Here is a 23,509-nt window from a genome sequence, read left to right on the forward strand (position 1 = left end):
CAGAGTGGAACAGAGTCTAACCCCTCTCCTGAACACTGGTTCCAGAGCCTGAGCTATGCATTGAGATGAGCCAGACTATATATATATTTGCTAACTCCCAACCTCACACACCAGGCTTGGGCTCCTTCCGCACCAGTGAGGTGACATCCCATGCACCACAAGCCAATTTTGGAGGCTAGAGATTGGGGGGCCAAGACCTCTGCCTCTGACTGCCACCCAATCCACTAAGCGCCAAACCCCTACGGCCCCTCCTGTGATCTCATAGGACAGGGGTAGGGAACTCCAGGCTCGAGAGCAGATGTCCTGTAGGTTTTAGATCTCACCCTGGGTCAGCACACCTGAATCAAATGATTAGTTCAATACCAGGCCTTTGGAGAACTTCAAGACATGTTGAGGAGGTAATTAAGCCATTGAAACCAGCTGTGTTGGATCAAGGACACTTCTAAAACCTGTAGGACACTCGGTCTCGAGGCCTGGAGTTCCCTACCCCTGTCATAGGAGAACAGACCCACGTGGCTTTTTGGGGCTCACGGTGTAACATAAAAACAACATTCAGTGATTCAGAAGTAATCTAAATGCTACATTTAACAAAGGTGCAAAGACAGCATAGTCCGTGCACTGTCAGAAGTGGCTCCAGTTGAGAGGTCAGGTTTGTTTCGTCATAACCCTTCTGATCTTTCACCTTCACTGGAGATGACCAAGTAATTGCAGACAGAGTGCAGGTGTTTCATTCTTCCAACTGAAAATTAATAATCAGGGTGTTTAATCCAGTTCAAACTGCAACATGAGTTTCTAAATGAGCATCAGAAAGGTGATTTAAGAGACTTTGAGCAGCTCTAAAGGCAAACAGGGTTTTAAGCAGGTGCACTTAATAAGAAGCATGAGTCAGGGCAAAAAACAACACTCAGTTAACACTGTGAATGGGTTTAGGCTGTCGTGTGCTTTTAGTAGCTCCTCTACTCTTATAAAGTGTTCGTACTTTTTTGATCTTGCTAAGTCTCATTGTTGCAGTCAAGAACCGCTTTGAAAGAACTATTATCAAAATGACCCTCTCTTTCATGTGTAATCTTCTGAGCCCAGGGGCCAGTTTTAAACAGCAATTCCCCCAAAACTACTCCATTAAGCACCACTGAGAGCGCTCTCCTTGATGCTATCCACAGCCTCACATAACTGCTCCTCTTTATTTTGATCTCTCATCCTGCAAAGAAAACATTCAAGCATTTAAATGCAAGAACATCACAATCTCACTTCAGCATGTCAGCATGCTGCCAGTTGCAAAATAGCACAAAATTAAATTTGCTAAAGTAGATAAAAATGTAAAGAAAAGTTATTTATGATTAGGATACACCCCATGCACAATCTCATTTGAAGGGTGGTGATCTAGTTCCCAACACACCAAAAAAGAAACTGCAACAACCTAAATGACTTTTAATGCTTTTTTTAAAGCCATGATGGCAGGAGTTTAATTAAGTTACTGTATGTGTGTTGACATTCCGAGTCTCTGATTGTTGTCTTTTTCATAACACTTAAAAAATGTATATATTTACAAAGGTCTTTTCATTATGAGATCATCAAATATTGCGATTAGATCATGACTTTCAGTCAAAGAAGTATTGTAGTTGATAAATACAAAAAACAAATGAAGTTTCTTTATCCTGATTTAGGCATTTTCTCAGAAGTTTTACTGGAATTCAAAATAACAGGAAAACTGTTGAAAATTGACACAAAGAAACAAATAAGCTCCTATGAAATCTACTGAACTTCCTAATTTTGTGGCATCATAAAGACATCGTTTAAAAATAAATAATCAAAAGCTTCTTTCCCTTCATTCAAAGGACTCCCAGACTCTAATCCATCAAAATGCAGAGTTTTATGAAGTAATAACATATTGAAAAAAATCCACATACATTATCTACATTATCCACAGATCTGAGACAATACACATACCAATATTACATTTAACACCATTTACCATCTAAATGTATGCACGTCATGGCTGCAGCCAGAGACAAGTGGATCACCGTAATGTTAAACCTTAGTGTCAACTGTGGAAATTAAACTCACAACACCAGAGCATCACAGAGGGCAACAAGAGCTGCAGATGTGTTGTTCTACACTCGTACTCATGCAGTCAAAGTTGAACTAATCTTGCATCAAAGCCCACTAGGGAAAACAGCAAAATCGTGTTAACCAACAGCAGCATATAGCTGTAGAAATGATGCAATGGTCTTTAAAGCAAACCAAACATTATGAATTACAGTTATTTGACACCACATCAGGCACAGTCGTGTTAAGTGGATGATATTAAAAGCTATCCAATTTCAACTAGACGGGAAAAAAAGGGATCACTCTGCTTTGATACATGTTTGCAAATGCAACTTGAGATTAGGTGCAAACAACACATATAGCAAGGCTAAGGCTTCTCGCCCATATGGGTGGTCTTGTGTCATGTCATGTATGAATTTTGACTAAAGCGCATACCACAAATATCGCAAGGGTATGGTTACTCCCCAGAATGGCTCTTCATGTGCGTAATCAAACAGTGTTTATACCGGTACGTTTTGCCACATTCCTGACACACAAACTCTTTCGTCAGTGTGTGTTTTCTTTCGTGAGTCTGGAGGCTGCGGACTTTGAAAAAAGTTTTACCGCAAACATCACAAAAATATGCATCTCTGTGTTTCTTTTTCAAATGGAAAACAAGTTCTTTTGGACACCCGTATTTCATCCCACAAATAATGCAACTGGTACACTTCTCGTGCGTTTTGATGTGCTTCATTAAAGAGGCGGTGTAGTGAAAACGCTTCCCGCACAAATGGCAAAACTTGCGACCTTTTTTCCTTTTAACCGAGCAGTTCTTATAAGACAAAGCTGCTTGGGCTTTCTTGCCGTCACCTTGCATCATCTTTGCTCTCTGTTTCACAGTTATGGCCTGTTCTCCTCTCTCCGTCTCCTCACTAACTGCTGCAGACAAGTTTGAAGAAAGCATCTGCATTTCATGTATTTGCGTGTCCGACTGTTCTTCCTCACTTTTCACAGTTCCTGGAGGAGAGAAAAAACTCTCATTCCTATGCTTCTCCTGCTCCATCTTCACCTCAGGCCTCTCCACCAGGCAGTAGTTCCCACTGTTACTGCTTAGATCTGCAGTGGGCTCAGGGGTTCCTGGATTCTCAGGGCTCGGTGTCAAGTCAAACTCTTCTGTGTTTGTGGGTCCCTCGCACTCCTGCAGCAGCGGGGAGTCACATTCATCTCCATGTTGGACGGCACTGTTGGTCATTGGAAGTTCTTCAGCTACAAAGGAAAATATCCACAAATGTTACCCAATCACCTGTAGGGTTTCCTCTTTGCTTTTAAATGGAAATAAATGTAAGTGCTAGAAAATGCTGTCCTGAGAGTTTCTGGAAAAGTGCTCTTCACACCTCTAAATAGAGTTAAGAGAGACCAACATGTGAGATTTTGGTTTTATTTTAGTTGTTTTTAGTGGATTCTATGCTGTTTTATCTTGTTTTTTAATATAGGGCTGTTTTAATTTTTCATGTATTATGTGTTTATTTATTTATTTTTGCTATTTTCTGTTATTCTATTGTTTTTAACTTATTTTCTGTACAGCACTTTGGTCCTGTGCTTTGTATTTTAAAGTGCTTTATAAATAAAATTGGATTGGATTGGATTAAAGCAGTCAAGCCTTAAAGTCAAGAGTAACGCGGCCCCCTCAAAAACCAAAAATCCAATGGAGTTCACCCGACCTTAAATCTTCATTCTAATCAAAATAAAAGAAAAAATAATATATTTGCTTGAAAATGGTATTAAAAAAAAAACAAAAACAAAACATAAATAAGACAGGCTGCTGGCTATAAATTGCTATTGCTATCCAGGCCAATGTCTTTAATACGATATCAGTAAATTTAGGTAAGTGTAATGAATAATATCACGAACTAACTATCTCCTGTTTAAGCATTTGCTTAATGTGAATACATTCACATTATTGTTACCCTCCTGCACATTTTTTGGCACTTAACTTCTTCTGCATACTTTGTGCTTACAGAAACTGTTCTGGTATCAAATGTTTAGCGTTTTGTGTCTTTTAAAAACACATATCCTGCTTTAGTAAAATCTCCTTGTGCTCGTAGTGTCAAAAGTTTGTCAGTGGGACCTAAGGTTTTCGTGTGGCAACCGTTTGTTTCTGGGTATCTCAGCAGTGATTTCTTCTGAGTTTCAGTAGGAAAAATAAGGAAAGAGACACAAGCTGCTCCTGATTGGTGGATACAAATTCAGCACCTTCAGATCAATGACTGTATAAAAGACAGTCATAGACTCAGACTGCTTGGTTGGAAGAGAAACACAGAGGCAGGTGTGTATCAATGTGTGTGTGCATATATTTTTAAATAGTGTTAGGTAATAACGATGCACAACTCACTCGTGAGAGTAAACGTGTGCACGTCCACATTTTTAAATACTGTTAGGTGAAGACGTCCTATGGAGTATCTTTAAAAAAAATCTTTTTTTAATATTTGAGGCAAAATCTTCAAATTTTCAACATTCACATTGCATTTTTGCCAAGAAATGCTTTATCTAACATATATATAATTTATATAACTATGTAACTGAGCATACTTGTGAATGTCAGTTATTACCTGGAGCACCTGGAGCTAGGGAACACTTGATTATCAGAATATACCACAAAGTCAGACCTAAGGGATATCAATCTGCCCAGTTAGGAAGCAGGAACCATTGCAAATTAAATTCAGCTCTTTTGTTACAAACGAAAGTGATGGCAGGTACACTGGAGAGAGAACAATAAGACAAAAAGGTGTTGGTTTTGCAGGTGGTGGCTGCAGATCATTGCCATCTCCTTATACTTTCCGACCACCCTTCTCCAGTTATGTTTCTTGCTAGAGTCCTTGTCACTTCTGGCAGCATGAAACTATACTTGCGGGTTTTCTTGTCGTTCCCTCACCAGTGCAACTTTTGTCACTTTCATTCACCAAAGCAGATGAAATGCATTTACGATGGTTTGTACTTCACAGCTGAACAAACTGATATCATTGGAGTAACTACCTTTATCTTATTCTGTGATGATTAAGTGCTACCTTACTATTTGTTAGCTTTGTATTGAACTATCTCTCATTATGCAGGAGCAAAGCTTTCTGGTATTCCGCGCGTGAATTATTTGCGCATGCGTGAACATCATTCATAGCCACAAAGCTGTTTATAAAGCTACGACTACAAAAAACATGACAAAAAAAATGTAAAGAATCGTCCTAAACCTGATTTCAGCTGGTGTCGCAGACTTTCCGCCTCCTCTTTAGCTCGAACGTCTGCCTCGTGCAAAACTAACGTGATGGTGTTCTCCATCTGCCCGAGGATCTCTTCAGCTGCAGCGTACAGGCGCTGGTGAACAAACAACCTGAACTGAAACATCGTGGCGTCCGTGCCTCAGGTGGGCGATAAGAAACAAAAACAGCAACGGTTACCAAAAAAAAGAGAAAGAAAGTTGGTTTTTTTTTTGTTTGTTTAAAAAAAGACAAACTCCAACGTACTCAGAGCATCAGCCCAACAGCCTATGGACAGTTAAGAAGCCACTATGTTACCTCCGGTTTGGGCCTTTCAAAATTGGAGCGTACACGGAATGTGCAAGTAGAAGTCACATTTTTGGGAGTTACAACAGCAAAATACAAATTACATCGAGGCTAAAACAATCCAGAAAAAAATCTAATATAAAAGCTGAACTTAATTCGTGCTCTAAATACTCTAGGTTTCACATTGATGAAGCCTTTCAATATGCGGAACATTGAGGGTTCATATATAGAAATAATTAAAAAAGTTTTGCTGTATTTTCATATTTGCAGGTTCACAAAAGGAATCACTGGATGACGGTGAAATGTACCATACAGTCATTGATCATTACCCACAAAAAAAGAAAAAAGAAACAAAAGAAAAAAGTAGCAGGATGCTTTTAGTTTGAAGGTCAAAAACTTGGACCGGAAGTTGTTTTGTTTTCAACCGGTTCTTTCTGTGGACTTCAGTGTAGGTTCACGTTGAACATACGGAAAGAAAAAGCGATGTCTTTTTGCTCTTTCTTCGGTGGAGAGGTCTTCAAAGACCATTTTAAGTCAGGTACCGCTATGACTTTTTTTGTTTAAACTTATTGTATTTTATTTAATGTTTCTATATAACTTAATCGGTTTTGGAGACAGGTGAACTATCCAATACAGCACAAATAACTTTTCAAACTGCTGGTTAGCTCGTTCTAACTCGTACTCATTGTCCTATAAAACCTATTAGGAAGTACTGTTTTTATATCCATGGTCGCAGGTGATTGTGATGTAAATAGCGAAAAACGTTCAACCTGTTGTGTAACCATGTTCAAGTTACATAACAACCAGATTACCAAACTAGATTAAGCTTCACATACAAGGATGTCATTAATTTTTTTTTACATACCCTTAACCACAGCTAAAAAGGTAACGATATCTTTAAAGAATTAGTGTTTCAAACGATGTAAAAAAAAATCTTTATATATATATATATGTGTGTGTGTGTGTTTGTGTGTATATATAATAACTGTATATATTATATAAATGTACATATTATTTTAAAACTGCAGTAGAGACACTATCGCTTCATGTTACATAACAGTCTCCTGCCTATTATTCCTCAGGGATTTATGTGTGCACCAAGTGTGATAACCAGTTGTTCTCCAGCCGCTCCAAGTACGAACACTCTTCACCCTGGCCAGCTTTCACAGAGACCATCCATGAAAACAGTGTGTCCAAACATGAGGAGAGGCCTGGGGCATACAAGGTACCATAATTAAAATAGTTTTAAGTTTTTAATTGACTAGGTTCTTCTTCAACTGCCCATGCGCAGTTTCACATGTGTATGATCAGTTTGAACCAGTTTGAATAGGATTTATATCACTTCATTCACCTGCTTGCTTTATACATGCTACTAATGCACATTCACCTAATGTATATATTATGTATAATGTTCTTCCTCCCCCCCACCCCCCTCTTTTTGCACAAGTCGAGAGGCGTGTCATGTTACATTTCACTGTGTGTTATACTTGTATAACTATGCATGTGACGAATAAGGAATCTTGAACCTACTCTCAAGCACTAGCTGGCTGTAAGTCAGAGGACTCCTGTGATGGACTTTCTTGGCTGCTCTAAATGCTGGTTAATTAATTTCTATCACTTTTTTCTCTTCTATCTGTCACTTTTGTCTTGTTCAAGGTGCGGTGTGGGAAGTGTGGGAATGGACTTGGTCATGAATTTGTGAATGATGGGCCGTCCAAAGGAGTCTCTCGCTTCTGAATATTCAGCAGCTCACTGAAGTTCATCCCTAAAGGTATAAACAGCCAGGCTATTTCTCCACACGAGGTTGAGACTAGTGTACCTGTCAAGTTATAATTTGTGATATGAGCCTAGGAATCGCGATTTGCAGTGAGCTCAAAGTTCTAGTGTTGTTAACCAGCTCCCATGTTATTTTTCATCTTTAAATTTGCTTTAAAACCAGAATGTTATGTCCTCGTTCATGTGTGTAGTGTAGAGGAGCCTAAGGATGTGTTACTGTTGTGACACAGTCCTCAAAGGTATTAGTTAAAATCAAACCAGAGTTTAAACATTTCTTCAGAGGAGTTTCACAGTTAACTGTGCTCATCAAGATTTACATATTCCATCTCCTTTTCTTTGTCCCTTGTCCACAGATAAAGTTGATGGACTGTAAGGTGAGATTTCAGGAGTAAGTGCTGCTGGATGGATGTCTCTTTGCATTGCTAAAGGTGTGAACAGTCAATGAAGTACTCTGGGACAAAGCCCAGCGTGGGAGCACCAGAGCTCTGATGGACGATGGTCTCACTAGACAGCAAGAACAGAGGACAGCTTTCAACACATCTGCTATGCAATCATCACAGACTTTGCAACTTATTGATCACAACCTCAATGTCTCCATGTCTCCTTGGTTTTTATTTCGATTGACAGTGCAGTACTTATCACAGTCGTCCCATGAATCTTTTCCAAAGATTGCTCATTTAAAAAAAAAAAAAATGTCCTAAACTCTTGTTTAAGGCGCTTGGTGTTGAAAATTAGGGGCCACGCAAACCTTTTTTCATTGAATGAAATGATTCCTGTGCAATATACCTCTCTCTCTAGAGAGGCTTTATGTAATAGGTCACAATAACCTGAATACACAGCAATAAAAAAATATATTTTAAATTATAAATAGACTATTTGTTAATGATTATATTTTTATATTCATTTGGTTGATGAATTTTTTGTTCCAGTATTTGTGAATGAAGGTAAGTAGGTATGCATTTTAGTTTTTCAGAAAATTGCCACCAGGTGGAAGCAATGAGAGAAGGATCGGGCATTACACAAGAGTCACGGAGCTGCTGACACTTGATCTGTGCACGAAGGTTTTTCAGGCCTAAGCTGGGCAACTGTAGAGATAAACTGCTTTGGCTCTGATGACTTTTGACTGAAATGGATGAAATGTCTCACTGCTCTTTTTCTGGTGGTGAAGAATATAAAAATCACTTCCAGCCTGGTGAGTGAAAGAAAGTGTGAGGCTGCATGTGACTGTGTAACAAGACACTGCTGTAAAAATATAGAAGACTGTGCCTCTTTCCTCATTCTCAGGTATATATGTGTGCTCCGAATGTGGCCACGAGTTATTTTCAAGCATGTTGAAGTTCGAGCACTCTTCTCCGTGGCCGGCGTTTTCACAGACTATCCGTGAAGACAGTGTCTCAAAACACCCTGAAGCTTGGGGACCGATAAAGGTAGTAAACAACATTTGTTAGGAAGCTTCAAATAATAAGCTGGACTAGATGTGATTTAACACTGTTACCAATCAGGTATAAGGTTTGACTTGCACAATCTGGATTAAAATACTTAGGTCTGTTGTGGGAAGTGTGGCAATGGACTGGGTCACGAGTTCTTGTATGATGGACCAAGAGAAGGGCTGTCACGCTTCTGAATCTTCAGCAGCTCACTTATGTTTATCCCTAAAGGTGACTATCAAGGGTTTCCTACATTGCACAGCTGGTTTCATACATTACACCCCCACTGTCCACCTGCAACCAGCTGTTGTTTCTTCTTTTCTCTAAACAGAAAAGGCTGATGGACAGAAAAGTGAGCAGTGAAAGACAAGAATTTTCCCTCCTGCTGATGTGTTCACAGCAAATGAAGTACTCAGGATAAAGTTTAATGGATCTCCTGGGCACTGATGAGAAAGTGGACACTAGGAAGAAAGGACTGGTCTAAACAAATCGTTCAACTGTGAGCATACAACACAAAAAATAGCTACAGCTACAGGAAATAGCTCAAATTCAGCCACATTGTTTGAACTTTGCACTTTTTTTTTAACTTGTCCCCTGGGCAAAGAGTGTCAGATGTTTATCAGCCACAGTCTCAGTTTAAATTAACCCATGTCTGGGAAAATGTGTTAATGACTGTGTGCCAATGTCTAATTTGTGATTCCACCAGCTGATGGTGCTATATAGCCTAAATAAGCTTTGTTTTTCTGCATTATTAGTCACTCTATGATGTTACTGTATAAAAAAACAAACAAAAAACCCTTTTGGTTTGATTGGTCCCAACCTCTAAAGCTCTCAGAGTTTCATGACTGGACTCATACAGTTAGAATCATAAGGAACTATCTTCATTCACACTGCGCTCAAGGAGTGAGCCCTACATGTGCTATAGTACCTGCCAAGTACCTCAAACACTGCACCAATTTGGCTTAGAGCATTGATACTGATTTAAAGTCATTTTAGTTGTTAATTTACCTTACGGTTGTATGAAAGTATCACATTGTACATCAGTTCAATATACATTTATTGGCTACTTTCTTAGGTAAACAGTGCTAATACTGTGTAGGATCTTCTTTTTCCTTCAGAACTCTTAATAAAGTGCTGGAAATATTCCTCAGAGATTTTAGTCCATTTTGACATGATAGGATCACACGGTTGCTCCAGGTTTGTTGGCTGCACATCCATGATGAGAATCCCGTTCCACCAGATCCCAAAGATGCTCTATTGGACTGAGATCAGCTGACTGTAGAGGCCAATGAGAACAATGAACTCACTGTCATGTCACGGCCTGAACTGTTGGTGCATGGAAGAATGGATCTGTGCTTTCATGGTATTTTTTTTTCCAGTCTTCTATTATCCAGTTTTGATGAGTCTGTGGGAACTGTAGCCTTTCTTTCCTGTTCTTAGCAGATTTCTCAGCTGCACATCATTTATGAGAATCCTGTTCCACCAGATCCCAATGATGGTCTATTGGACTGAGATCAGCTGACTGCGGAGGTCATCTGCGTAAAGTGTCCTATCCAAAAAAAACTGTTTGGGATGATTTGAGCTTTGTGGCATTGTTTGTTATCCTGCTGGAAGCAACGATTAGAAGGTTGTTCCACTGTGGTCATAAAGGGATGGACATAGTCAGCAACGATAGTTGGGTAACTGGTGTTTAAAAGGTTCTCATTTGGTGCTAAAGGTCCCAAAGTGTGCCAAGAAAATATACCCCATCCTATTACACCCCATCACAAGCTTGAAGCGGTGACACAAGAAGGGATGGATCAATGCTTTCATGTTGTTTACATTAAATTCTGACTAAATGTTGAGACTGATCAGACCAGGCGACGTTTTTCCCGTCTTCTATTGTGGAGTTTTGTTGAAAGCCTCAGTTTCCTGTTCTTACCTGAGAGGAGTAAGAAGTCTTCTGCTGCCTTCTGCTGCTGTAGCCCATCTGAGCCAAAGTTTAAGATGTTGCATATTCAGAGATGCTTTTCTGCATACCTTGGTTGTAATGGGCACTTATCTGACTCACTGTTGCAACTGTTATCAGCTTCATGCAGTCTGACCATTCTCCTGTACTGTCTGACATTAACAAGGCATTTTCACCCAGAGACCTGCTGCTCGCTTGACATTTTTTCTATGTGTGTGGGAAAATCCCATCAACAGTTTCTGAAATACTCAGGCCTGTCTGGCACCAACGACCATACCACATTGAAAATCTCTTAAACGACCTTTCTTCCTCATTCAGAAGCTCAGTTTGAACTTGAACAGATCCTCTTCACCACGTCTACATGCCTAAACTGATTGGGTGGTGAGATATTTGTTTTAACAAGAGGTTGAACTGATGTACCTAACAAAGTGTCCAGTGACCTTGACCTTGATTAGTGTGAACTGAATGACTGGAGTAAATAGAGAAGAAAGTCTCTATCAGCTCTCTGCACTCAAATTATCCTCATTCTCTGTAGCCAGCAACAACAAAGCAATGCTGAACTTATCAGCAACTTTTCACAGATGTTGTTCATTCACTTTAAGTAATTGTAGTAAAAGTAAGACGCTTCTGCACAAATAAGGCCTGATTTTCTTTTTCTAATGGAATTTAGGTGAGTTTTTTCTAAGATCCACTGATTGAGAGTGCTGCATATATCTGTACATCATGTCTCCACCGCACCGTGCTGTCTGCCTTTCAAGCCGGCAGCTTGTTTCCCAATCTAGATCCTGCAGTTATGGGGCGCTGAGCAGTAATACTCTGGTACAGACGTTAGGGGGTCGTGTGTGGGGTTTTTTTTCTCCACTTGGTAAAGTTTTCTAAATATCTCAGTAAGCAGCAGTTCTTGGCTGGTGGAGTGGTGGAATTTTAAACAAAGTGAGCATGTGGGTGTATATTCAACAGCTCTCATGCTGTTTAAGTGTCTAGGATGAGCAGGTGTGAAGCTGCTGATTTTCAAAGGCTGGTAGATCTAAGGGGGAGATGAAAGCTTCGCTGTCAGACAGAGGATTAAGAACGGAAGTGCAAACATTCATAGATTGTGATGTTAAAGTATTTAAAGCATAGACTTCTTTGCTCGTTTTAGCGGTGCTGATGTTTTCTGCAGCTGCATTTCCCAAAAAAACGAAAACAAAACACTAGTGGAACATCTCACCTGGTCAAACATCTCCCATACAACCTGTAAGTAACATATACAGAAATGTTACTGGATAGAAAAAGAGCATCAGTCTTTCACTTGGAAAGACTGGGAGACGCAAATTTCTCAGCGTATTTTTCTGTGTGGAAGACGCAAGGCTGAATGTAGGGTCGTGATCTCCAATCCTTCAAGCAGCGCTACATTAAAAATGTATACAATTCCATAAAAGAAATCCCTGAATGGGAACACTGAAACCACAGTCGGTAAATAAAGTTGTCACTGCATCCACAGTCCAAGGTAAAAGTCTAGCACGCTTCTAATTGCCTTCTCTAAGCAAAAGCTAATTTTAGGTTTTAGATTTTTTAATGGTTCAAAACCACAAAGCAGTCTTTTTGTAAATCCTGGATTATGATGCTTACCAGCGCATAGTTTAAAAGTTAGTATCTCTCATGGTGTTGTGGTACGTTAGTGCATCTGGATTTGGAGCAAGAGATGCTGCCATCTCTTGATAAATGATGTGTTTTTCATAGCAGGCCTTGATTATTTTAGCAGGAATTACATCCTAGATATATTAACAGCATAGTAAAGCAGTCTGGTTGCTAATGTGGCTTGCCTGCAGTTGAGACCTGTCACCTACGGAAAATACATTTGGCAAACTATGAAACAAAAAACAGCAGCAGCTGGTCATTGTAGTTTCTCGTGGCCTTGTTAAAAGAAAATGTGATATGTACCACACAGCAGTAAATGTTCTCTGCAAGCCAGCTGCTGGCATCAAAAACTTGTTTAAACTAGTTTTTTTTAAAACCCAAAAAACCATAAACTAACATTTTAGGAAAGCACGATCAAAACAGCAGCTACAAATGTGCAGATATGATGTGATTTTGTCGGGTGTTTCTTGCTGTCAGAGCTTTGTCTAAAGTACTGCTCAGTTTTTCCACAGACTTTAAATCATCAGGCAGACTACACCGGGCCCAATCCCTCAAACTGTCAGCTCTAACCCTAATGTTGGCTCCAGTGTTTACCTCAAACTCTCATTAATTAACTAATACCTTCCATGTGACTGATTAGATGTTGCTCATTCTCTGTAATGTCAACATACGAGTGCACAGACTAAACTGTCCTCTGGGATGAGACAAAAATGCAGAGATAAACCAGATGTGACAACGAGAGATGGAGAGGAAAAGAAAATTGCTCCAACCCCACCTCCAACAAAAAAACAAAACAAAAACAGGAGTACAATTAGCATTTGCTATCTGTGAGAACAGCCTTTCTGGCTGGCATCTGAGCACAGCTGTATGGCCAAAAGGAAGCAAACAGGAAGGAGGAAGTGGCAATTCTCCGATAGAATCACAAGACAGACTTTATTTCCACTGACCTCTGTGTCTCATCCTGCTCGTAAACAAATGGGATCCTTAATTACATTAAACCACCACTGCTCCAAAGTCTTCCTCAGTTCCAAAGGCCAAGCCTCGAGGTTGGGCTAACCATATGTGTGTGTGCGCCAGTGACTCATTCACAGGACATCTTGCTTTAATTGTACCCTATATGAGGCTGTTGCTTAGATGTGGATGTTTACGGGCACTACACCTGCTTCTGTTTTGAGCCAAGCCAGACAAAAAAAGAAAAAAAGGGGAAAAAAGAGCTTATTTTGCTTCCACACGCCATGGCATTAGATTCAAGTTCATCAAGGTAGCAAAGCTCACTAAAACATCTGTCACCCAGTGGCTGCGCGTCTGCACACACCGCAAGCTGTGATCATTTTGCTGGAGGAATAAAGTGCCTGAATGCGTGACTGCAACTTAAATAAAGAGATATCCTTTCATCAGGGGGTAATATTTGCAGTATGTGAGCTAACCCACTATATGTCTCCATCCATACATACGTTGAGGGCCTGCCCTCCACATGTTTTAGGCATACATATGTTGGCCAAAACTCCATCTCCCTGCATAACGAATGAAAGAATAAACAAAGCTTTTATACGAGACACTGGTGGATGATTTCCGCTCTGGATCAAAGAAAGATGGAAACTCGAGGCGATCCAGGTTGGGCATAGTTATCAGGTCAGCATGTGTTCGAAGGAGACAGGGCTTAAACCGAAATGAAAATCCTCTTTGCAAGGTAAACCGCACCTCAATGATGTGTGGTTTACTGGAACTCATGTTATGTGCTGTGGGTATACAAAAAAGCATATCTTGATGACTTATAAACATAGTAAAAGCAGGAAGAAGAGTTATAAAACTACAGTTACTTTAAGGAGGAAACAATAGGCCACCTCACATTTCTGTTCTTTCCAGCAAAATGTCAAAGGTTTCAAAATGCAGGAGACAAAAGCAGACAGAAGAGCCAAAGCAGCGCACTGCACAGCTTACAGCATGAGGGCTCTCAATGAAAACAAAATAAACAACACGTGAAATCTCAGTGGCTTCTGCCACTTTATTGTCATCTCTATCACATTCCTGTCTGCGAAAGCCGCCGACTTCAAAAACACGGCGAGGGTTTTTGAACATATACATGTTTGCAAACATCACTCAGCTGCTATCTGATCTGCTTTAGAGAGATAGCACCCTGAGAGAGCAGCGCAGGTTGGTCCTAAAAGCTTCAAAGGAATACTTGAGGTGTGTGGCACAGGTATTGTTTGCACAGATCAGGCTAGGGTGGTGGTGGGTGGGGGTCGTTAGTTTCGGGGATGCTGGACCGACTGAGGGATAAAAGCGGAGGTTTAAGAGGAGAACAAGACTGGCTGATTGTGTGCCCACATGACAACTTTTATCCGGCCTTGATCAGAGACTATACGGGGTTTGAAAGGCCTCAAAGGTGGGCACTGTAATCCAGGAAGGAACTTTGGGAAGGTTCTGCCCTCATGTCATGCAAATCTTTTTACTTTTCCTGTTATTTTTCTATATGAGTTCAGCCTCACAGATCACCAAAATGGTCAAATGGAGTCAGGGAAACCTTTATCAAAGCGCTATCTTCAGGCTATGGAAATACGAGCAAGGTTTAGGATTTCAGTTGAAAAGCTCGCAGATATTTAGAACAGTGACAGACTGGGAAAATGCAGTGTTTTTGTCAGCGCATGCCGAGAAATGTCACAAGTCTTTGACGTCTAAGTAAATGACTGCACACTACAAACATCTTTTTAGACATTTAAATTGTGCTGCAGAGAAGAAAGCAATTACTTCAGCCTTTCTCTGGGTATCGTGCCACAGAGTCATTTTTTTTATTCACATCCCACCCCCTTACCCAGACTACACCCACCCAGTCAGTTAACCCGAACTCCCTGCAATTTGTAGCTGCTCATCCTCTATCATCTTCATTAACAATCTAAGCATGCTTCATGTGCCATCCAGATCATACTGTGCGACTTAAAGAAGACTGCGAGCATGTCGATGCACACCCCTTCCTTGTTTGAGCCTGCATTTTTCTCTTACCGGCTGTCTGTATTTGCATTGTATATACACTGTGTACTGTACATATGGGGTTGCATAGAAATTGTAAACCCTTTACTCCCCACAGACCCCAGATGGGTGGTCGTAATAGTCAAAATTGCTCCTTTGGTCATGCTAATTGCTAACTTCTGTGCAGAAAATGTTCAGAGGTGCCTAAGCTCTTCATTCCACTCGACTCAATCAGAAACCTATAATCTACAGCATACATCATTCTCGGCCTCAGTCACTTGTATAGTATTTGACATTTTTCAGATGACTTTTTCACCAAAGATCAACAAGTAGAGACAGTGAGAGGCAAAAGAGGTATTTTTGTGAGCTTGTGTGCAGTGATAGCTACATCAACAGTTTGACAGTTTTTTAAAAGTGTGCTATGTTAGATGGGTACAGTGATGATACACAGATCAGGCATAACATTCTGACCACTGACAGGTGACGGGAATAACGCTGATTATCTCTTCATCGTGGCACCCGTTAGTGAGTGGGATATATCAGGGAGCAAATGAACATTTTGTCTTCAAAGTTGACATGTTAGAAGCAGGAAAAATTGCCAAGTGTGAGGATTTGAGCAAATTGACAAAGGCCAGAATGTCAAACTCACAAAAGTGGTTCAAGAAATCCAGAACTAGACAATGGAGCAATGAAAGAAGGTGGCCTGGTCTGATGACTCAAATTGTCTTTTACATCATTTGGATGGCATTCAGGTGCGTCACTTAACCTGGGGAACACCTTGCACCTGAATGCACTATGGGGAGAAGGGTAGCCAGTGGAAGCAGTATGAGGCTTTGGGTAATATTCTGCTGGAAAACCTTGGTTCCTGCCATCCACATAATCAGATTTTGACACATACCACCTACCTAAGCAAACCATGTTCCCCCTTTCATTGAAACAGTACTCTCTGATGGCTGTGGACTCTTTCAGCATGATATTGCACGCTGCCACAAAACGAAAATGGTCCAGGAATGGTTTGAGGAGCACAACATTGAGTTTGAGGTGTTGACTTGGCCTGTAAATTTGCCAGATCTCAATCCAATCGGACATCTGTGGGATGCATGTTGGCCCCACCTCGCGACTTAAAGGACTTAAAGGACTTAAAGGATCTGTTGCTAACATCTTGGTCCCAGATACCACAGCACACCTTCAGGGGTCTGGTGGAGTCCATGCCTCCATGGAACAGGGATGTTTTAGCAGCAAAAAGGGGACCGACACAATCTTAGGCAGGTGGTCATAATGTTATGCCTGATTGGTGTAAATCATTAAGGGGCAGTTTACGGCCTGTAAGTTTAGCTTAACATAAAGCCATAAAGCAAACATGAGGATGTTTCTGATTAGCACAGAGAAAATCAAGCAAATCATGTTTTTCAAATCTATATGAAAACCAGAATGCAAAAGTACAGTTTTCCTAAGGGTTCATGCACCAGATAGGTACTTACTGCCAGGGAGGAGCAACGTCTGACAAAGAAGTAACTCAGCACGTAAACCGCAGGAAAATTATTGTTTTTACATCGCACTGCTTCAATAGGGCACAAGCGGGATGTAATGCGTGAGCTTTGGAGCTTAAGTTTGGAGAAAAAGAGCCGTCTTCCAAGTTAGCTTCATCTTAAGTGTACAAACAGGAGAATTATATGGATCTTCTTATTTAACTCACCATCAGGAAACAAAGGACATTCCTCAAAATACTGTTTCTTTAAAGCACATGTGAACTCTGTGACACTCTACCCAAAAGAAGAATAATGATTGTATTGTGTATTATATCTGTGAGATTATATCTGTGTGTATTGTATTTATATGTGTGTGTGTGGATGTGTGTGTTTATTTGTATGATCATATCTGTCCCCATGTATGGGGGGGAATTCCATACCTCCATCATAAACCCTTCAGCACATATTGTGAAACACACACACACACACACACACACACACCTGGTTCCTTAATTACTCTTAGATTAATATGTCTTCACCTTCAGCACCCACACCCGCAAACCTTCATTTACTTCCATTTACTTCTGTGCCAGAAGAGCACACATCCCCATCAACTCCTGTGAGCTATTCTGCAGTAATTGCTCCTCTTAGTCCTTCAGCCTCTCCCTATTGGCTTGTCAGTGCCCTGGATTTTTGCAGAGAACACCGTGTTATGCCAATATTAACGACACTGACGACAGAGAGCAGTCTGCGTTTTTTTCCCCCTTGTGTATCTTTAACAATGATTGGAGGAAGCGAATGATTGCTCGGTCAAGAGAACAGAATCCAAATTCTTTTAAAAATTTATTTTGGGGGAGTTCACAGAAGTAAAAAAACTTCTTTTGGACCAGCAAGCTCTGTTGTGTCCCCAAAAATCACAGCCCTCAAAACCTAAAGTGAGTCCAGATGAGAGCTGAAGGCAGAAGAAGAAGAAGGAGAAGGTCTGCGTGTGCGTGACTTTATGTGTGTTGGTGTAGAGGGGGTTTAAAAAGAAGAGGTCAGAGTCTCAGAATACATTCCCACAGGAATGAGGCTAACAGACAACCCGATGTGATTATCAGCTTTAGAACAAAGTGAGGGTGTGGCGGTGTCGGTTTGACTAAAGAGAGCAGATATGCAGATTTTTTCATGACTCCACTGCAAAATGATAAATGTGTTGATGTGCAAAAGTTGAATTTACAACTAAGATTAAAGACATAACTTTTTTAATATAACCTTTAAAAAAAAACCCACTCAGATAGCCAAAGTATAAAACTGAAAATTCACTTCGTTTGTACAAGAAAGTGAAAATTTGGGGCTGCAACATAGATTTTGGTGACTTTGGACACACCCAAGCTGTATCCCCTCCATTTTTTTTATCCTTTTGCTTTAAAATATGCGAGTTGAATGCATGCATTAGCACAAGATAACTGAAAAGATAATGCAGACACGTGTATGTTAAAGCAATATTAACACTGTCAAATGCTGGATTCAGATGAGCCAAACAAGTCAATCTTTAAAGTGAAAAATCCAATTTTTCACACCTCATCTATCTCCCACAAGGTCTGATATGTCACGTCTTTGGTACACTCTTGTCGCCCTTGGCCAGAACAACCATCAGCACCTTAGCTGATGGTTTGCTTGTTTGAGTCACACACAATTTCACATTCCAGTGAAACGCAGACAGGGCCCACGGGGGTGGAAGCCTATCTCCTGTTTCTGCAGCATAAAAACAGTTTGGCACACGTGCTCGCTCTCCCTCTGGCCTGCAGGATCGCACAGGACAGGTGAGACCTGACTCAACTGTGAGGCAATGGACAGAAGACTTCTTTTTTCTCCCCCCTCCCTTTTCATTTTGAGGCTGACAGTTCTCGTTTTCTCACAGCCGCGGTGACAGATTGGAATTTGGAAAACATGGGAAACTCCAGAAAAAGGGGGAAGACAAACTGCTTTGGTTTTTACAGCAGTAATTACAGTCAGTTAACACCCGCCTGATGACTGTTTGTGTTTTTATTTACAGACACACATTTACAGACTTGTTACACATGGGGCATTCGCTTCAGTTGATCAATTCGCATCTTTTTCCCCACCCTTTTAATTGTTTTGGACCAGCCGAGCAATTGTGAAAATGGACGAGCGCCTCCATTTGGGTGGCGGTTCTGGCCCGGTAACAGTAGCACAGTGTTCAACCCAAGTGTCCGTGTCAGTGAACTGCACTGATGGAAAGAAAGTTGTTTTTCACGCAGTGGGCGGAAATAGATGGTGACAGTGACACATAAAAGGCAGGGCTGAGGTTTAGAGCTGACGTCATGGCAATCAACATTTAGGAGGACTGGGCCTTTCAGTGAAAGGAAGCCACACAGAGCAGCCCACAAGCATTTCACTAACAGTCTGAGACCGGGTACCGCAAGCTGTACATGAGCGTGCAGACAGGGAACAATAGGGCTCCACAGGCGCGTGGTTATATGTAGTATAAAAGCGTGAAGTTATAAAAGTCTTCGTGCATGCCAGTGCACTGCTTCACCTTTGCAGCTCTGTCAGATTTGGAGCCACATGACTTACTGAATCCCCCAAACTGAGCTCGAAGGCATGAAACTCTATACTCCGTCTCTTTTTTAACATCTCTTTTTAAACTTTCTCTCTCTCACACATGCACAGCTCCTGTCACACAGGCAAAAACACATATAGGCACCCTTCACATCCCCGTCTCCCTGCTCCTCCGCCCTTCCTCACACACCCAATATCACTTAAGAGCCAACCACCAGATCCCATTTTTCACCACAGAGCTGCGGATTAGAAAAGAAGGCATTTCCCAAACGGTCTGCGGCTTATGTGATGACATGATTGTCATTCAGTTTAATTCCCTCCGTTCTCTTTAGATTCCTGCTCCCCTGATTCTGGTGCTACAATAAAGCACAGAAAGTAAATAAGAGTTAAAAAAAAGAAGAAGAAGAAAACACGAGGCTCCTGTAGGGACATGCTTCCTCGAAAGGCATTTTAGATTAAATTGTCAAGATGAAAGACGTATAGAAAATTGTTATGTGCAGCTGGTTTCCAGTCGGGGAAGGCTTTTGTGCATTTTTGTTTATGCAAAACATATCCATAGGCTTATACGTACATAACTGCTACGTAATTGAAGCTCCTGGTTTTGGGGTATTGCCCAGATTTAACTCCAGTGAAGTCAGAATGAACGCCAGCGAACTCTCCCTCAGCTATAAATTATTCCCATGTTGAACTTGAGGAATGATGTGAGCCTAGCACTGTCTAATGCTTCCAAGGCCGTTCAAAGTCTTGCATAATCTCCGAACATCTCTCCTCTCAGATCTTTACTACATTGATCCATTTAGTGATGTCTCTATAAAGTTGCAGAGCAAGTCTGGGACTCCAAAGGTCCCGCTGGAGGCAAAACAAAGAAGAAAAGTTTGATACACCTGCGTGAAGGTGGCGGGACACGAGGGATGGTGGGTAGGAGGAGAAGAGGAAGCTGTGGGGGCAGAAAAAAGTGCGCAGCTGGAGAGATCAGAGTGATTTTGTTCAGTCCTCCATCTCCTCCTTCACGCTGTCCATCAGTCATTCTCACTGAGGTTGCTTACATTTGCAGATAAAAGTTAGGAAGGTGGGGCCTCGCAGCTGCTTTGTTGTGGGCCTTTGAATTCATCCTCACTGCCTGAGGGATCCACCACTGAGCATATTGCATGTAGGAAATAGTGTGCATGGCATCTGTTGTTGCTTCAAAGAGAGATTCAGGCACAACGTGCACATTACGAGCATAAAACTTTCTTTTTGACAAGAAATCTAGGCGAAAAGCGAACATTGTATTGTATTTTTTTTTTTTGTATTTTTGTATTTATTTATTTATTGTCATTGTCAGAGAACAATGAAATTGCATTTGGGGCTTCCGTACAACCCGTAAATAAAATAATGAAGAAAATAATAAATACCCCTTAAAACCCAAGTGTAAATATTTAACCCAGTGTGACTCCAGTGCAATAAGACAATCCTTAGCAACAACATGAGAACATGACAAGTAAACATGAGAACCTGACAAGAACATTCATCAGAATCAGAGGGGGACGCTCTTTTGTCCGTATATACTACTTTGCAGTTAACTACTACGAAATGTCTTGCTGATATTCATTCCACACACACACACACACACACACACGGTTCAGGCTCCATTTAAAGGAAAATACAGCCTTGCCTCTGCACTGCTTGATGAGTATATCCTGGTTTCAAACATCTGTCATGATGGTTTTAAGGCGGGGACTCCAAACTCATTTTATATTGTGGGCCACATGCAGCCCACTTTGATCTTAAGTGACCAGTGACCTTCTTTTTGATACTGTAAAATTTAATCACACATTTAATCCCTGGGATATTTTAACATAAAAAAGCGCAATTTTAACAAAACACCTCAATTTTCTTCATGATAAAGAAATGCTGCTTTGGGCCTAAAATGTAAAAAGAAACATGGGAAATTACAGAAACAGTTCACTTAGCTTATTGCACAAACTTTTTGTCTTTTGTTTTGGAAGGGGGCGATTTATGGTGAACCCACTGTAAATATCATACATTTCTATAGTACATAGTGAAAAAACTGGAACTTTCTTTCATTTAACGGTTAATCTTTTAATTATTTACTTTGGTGTAGTATGAATGAACATGGAGGAAGTCTTTATCAATGCGAAAAGCTGACAAACTTGTGAAAATAAAGTTAAAAATCTCAAATGTATGCCCTTCTTCACATTTCCAAAGCCATCCATTGGGCAGGATTGGAGTCTTTGGCAGGCCACTCTAGCCTCAGGGCCTAATGTTTGACACCCCTGTTTTAAGAGTTCTGCTGGGTTTTGCAAATGGGCGACAGCTTCTTCCTCACACTGGAAATTACACAACGAGAGTGGAACATTCAGCTTTTTGCTGTGCAGGATTTGTAATTTGCTGTAATGGCTGACACATGTACGCGCCATCGGCAGGCTTCCGGCTATGGAAATCTCTATCTGTGGTGCACACAGGGATGCGGCGCCAGCACGCACCTGCAGGCACAGCGGTGGGAAATATAGTCTGGACTGCACACATGCATACATAAAAACGTGAGCACACAGAGATAGAGAGGAGCATACAGGCAAACACACCCACAGATTGATATACTGTATTATCCGACCTCAATCCTATATACACAGATGCAGCTCACGACTTGTATATCACATTTGTTTCTTCAACACTGCTGCTGCCTGTTTGTTTCTTTAATCTCACTGTTTATATTTCTGCGTCCAAACCTGCCAGTATAACTCCAGCTAGGGCAATTAGCATGAGGGAAAAGCAAATAAAACGTCTGATGAAAGCAAAGCCCGGATCCTGACCTCACTCTGACTGAATGTGGCACTACAGCCAGCGGACGGTCATTTCCAAAAGCTGTGAATTCCTCGATGCCAAGCTGGCCTCTTTTGCAGTGGATTTACAATGGCTGTTTGTGTGTCAAAACATATCATTATTCTATATTTGCCTGGGTCATGTACGAATCCACAGAGACCTTTGTTTCAGCAGACGGCGGAAACTGCAATCACGGGCTCTGCAATTCTTAACTTTGAAAGCTTTTCCTTAAAGGAAAAGTTAGACACTGCGGGACAGAGCTATTAAGAGACTGTCAAGACTTAGATGAAAAGATTGATACCACTCTCCTATCAGGATGCTAAGAATACTAATAGCAATCAGCTAACTTGGCGCAAAGACTGAAAATGGGAGGGAAATCTGAAAAGTCACAAAATTCACCCAGGATCTACAGAGATCACGTTATGTGTCACTTCTGTAGTTTGCACAGAAACTGTAGAAGTAAAAAGTGTAAAAACACTTTTTTTTTGCACTTTGGAGCGAAACATAGAGCGTCTGCTGTTTTTAGCCTCGCACTTCACACCCTACAACCGCTGACACTCTCTTGCCATTTTTGATTTTCTATACACACCAAATACAATATGTTAATAAGCCAGCTCCTTCTGTTACCTTTAAACACAACTGGCAAGATGTTTCACTCGTACAGAAATCAAAAGAGCGCATTTTCAAAAATGCCGAACTCTGTTTTCTCTGAGGATGTTAAAGAACGAAGGTGAATGATAATAAAAAGCATAAAATTCTCAATTAGTCGGTGCAGTGCCAAGTGGATTTACTATATCTGTCTGCTCCAGGGCTGAGCGTGTCACAGACAGATTATCTACCCTTTAACCCCCCCCCCATCCTCTCATCCGTTCAAACAGCCGGTGTGTTAATCAGGTTCAAAGTCTGAATTCATCTCGTTGCCTGAAGAAACTCTATATCTGCTCCAGCTCGGAGTCAGGGGAATGTCCCAGAGCCAATCCTTCCTGCTCACCCCCAAAGATGACACACTCAGTCTCAGATACTGTATTTATGGGAAGAGGGTACAAGAGAGATATGGGTTGCAGGTATCCCCTCCTTATGTTAGGCCTATTATTTTTGGGGGGGAGGTTTGTGCCAAGAGACCATGTGTTGAGCTTCAGAGTGCAAGAAGAGTACAAGAGGTTTTAGATAGACGTCCTCGGGGCTCGTGTTATTCACAAAGCTGACTGGGATGTCTATCATGAGTTCAAAGGGGCGAGGAAGATTTTCTTTGGTGGGGAGTCATCTTACATTTGTAAAACACTGACGTGGGCTCTTTAGAATAAAGTGCTCATCATTTTTTCCCACATTGCTGAG

The 23,509-nt window shown here is 41.0% G+C and overlaps 2 protein-coding genes and 1 pseudogene across 3 annotated transcripts; 2 read left to right on the forward strand and 1 right to left on the reverse strand.

Annotated features, from left to right (window-relative positions):
- Nucleotides 1-1,316: 1,316 nt before the first annotated feature.
- On the reverse strand, nucleotides 1,317-5,430 carry LOC147332511 (uncharacterized). The gene is made up of 2 exons (XM_086289103.1): nucleotides 5,268-5,430; nucleotides 1,317-3,291 (listed from the first exon to the last, which is right to left on the reverse strand). The coding sequence occupies exons 1-2, from the start codon at nucleotides 5,419-5,421 to the stop codon at nucleotides 2,504-2,506; spliced, it is 942 nt and encodes a 313-aa protein (XP_086145229.1). The 5' UTR covers nucleotides 5,422-5,430; the 3' UTR covers nucleotides 1,317-2,503.
- A 531-nt stretch (nucleotides 5,431-5,961) lies between these two features.
- LOC147332512 (methionine-R-sulfoxide reductase B1-A-like) lies at nucleotides 5,962-8,223 on the forward strand. Its single transcript, XM_086289104.1, has 4 exons — nucleotides 5,962-6,117; nucleotides 6,662-6,804; nucleotides 7,236-7,350; nucleotides 7,709-8,223. Exons 1-4 carry the CDS (start codon nucleotides 6,063-6,065, stop codon nucleotides 7,726-7,728), a joined length of 333 nt encoding a protein of 110 aa, XP_086145230.1. The 5' UTR covers nucleotides 5,962-6,062; the 3' UTR covers nucleotides 7,729-8,223.
- A 188-nt stretch (nucleotides 8,224-8,411) lies between these two features.
- LOC147332513 (methionine-R-sulfoxide reductase B1-A-like) lies at nucleotides 8,412-10,836 on the forward strand (annotated as a pseudogene). Its single transcript, XR_015128816.1, has 4 exons — nucleotides 8,412-8,547; nucleotides 8,640-8,782; nucleotides 8,899-9,013; nucleotides 9,114-10,836. The product of XR_015128816.1 is annotated as a methionine-R-sulfoxide reductase B1-A-like (transcript).
- The last annotated feature ends 12,673 nt before the right edge of the window (nucleotides 10,837-23,509 follow it).

Source organism: Aulonocara sp. 'chitande type north' Nkhata Bay, linkage group LG4 (assembly GCF_057382095.1).
Source record: "Aulonocara sp. 'chitande type north' Nkhata Bay isolate Kocher_YH1m ecotype deep benthic linkage group LG4, A_spYH_male_GT1.1, whole genome shotgun sequence".
Classification (NCBI taxonomy): domain Eukaryota; kingdom Metazoa; phylum Chordata; class Actinopteri; order Cichliformes; family Cichlidae; genus Aulonocara; species Aulonocara sp. 'chitande type north' Nkhata Bay.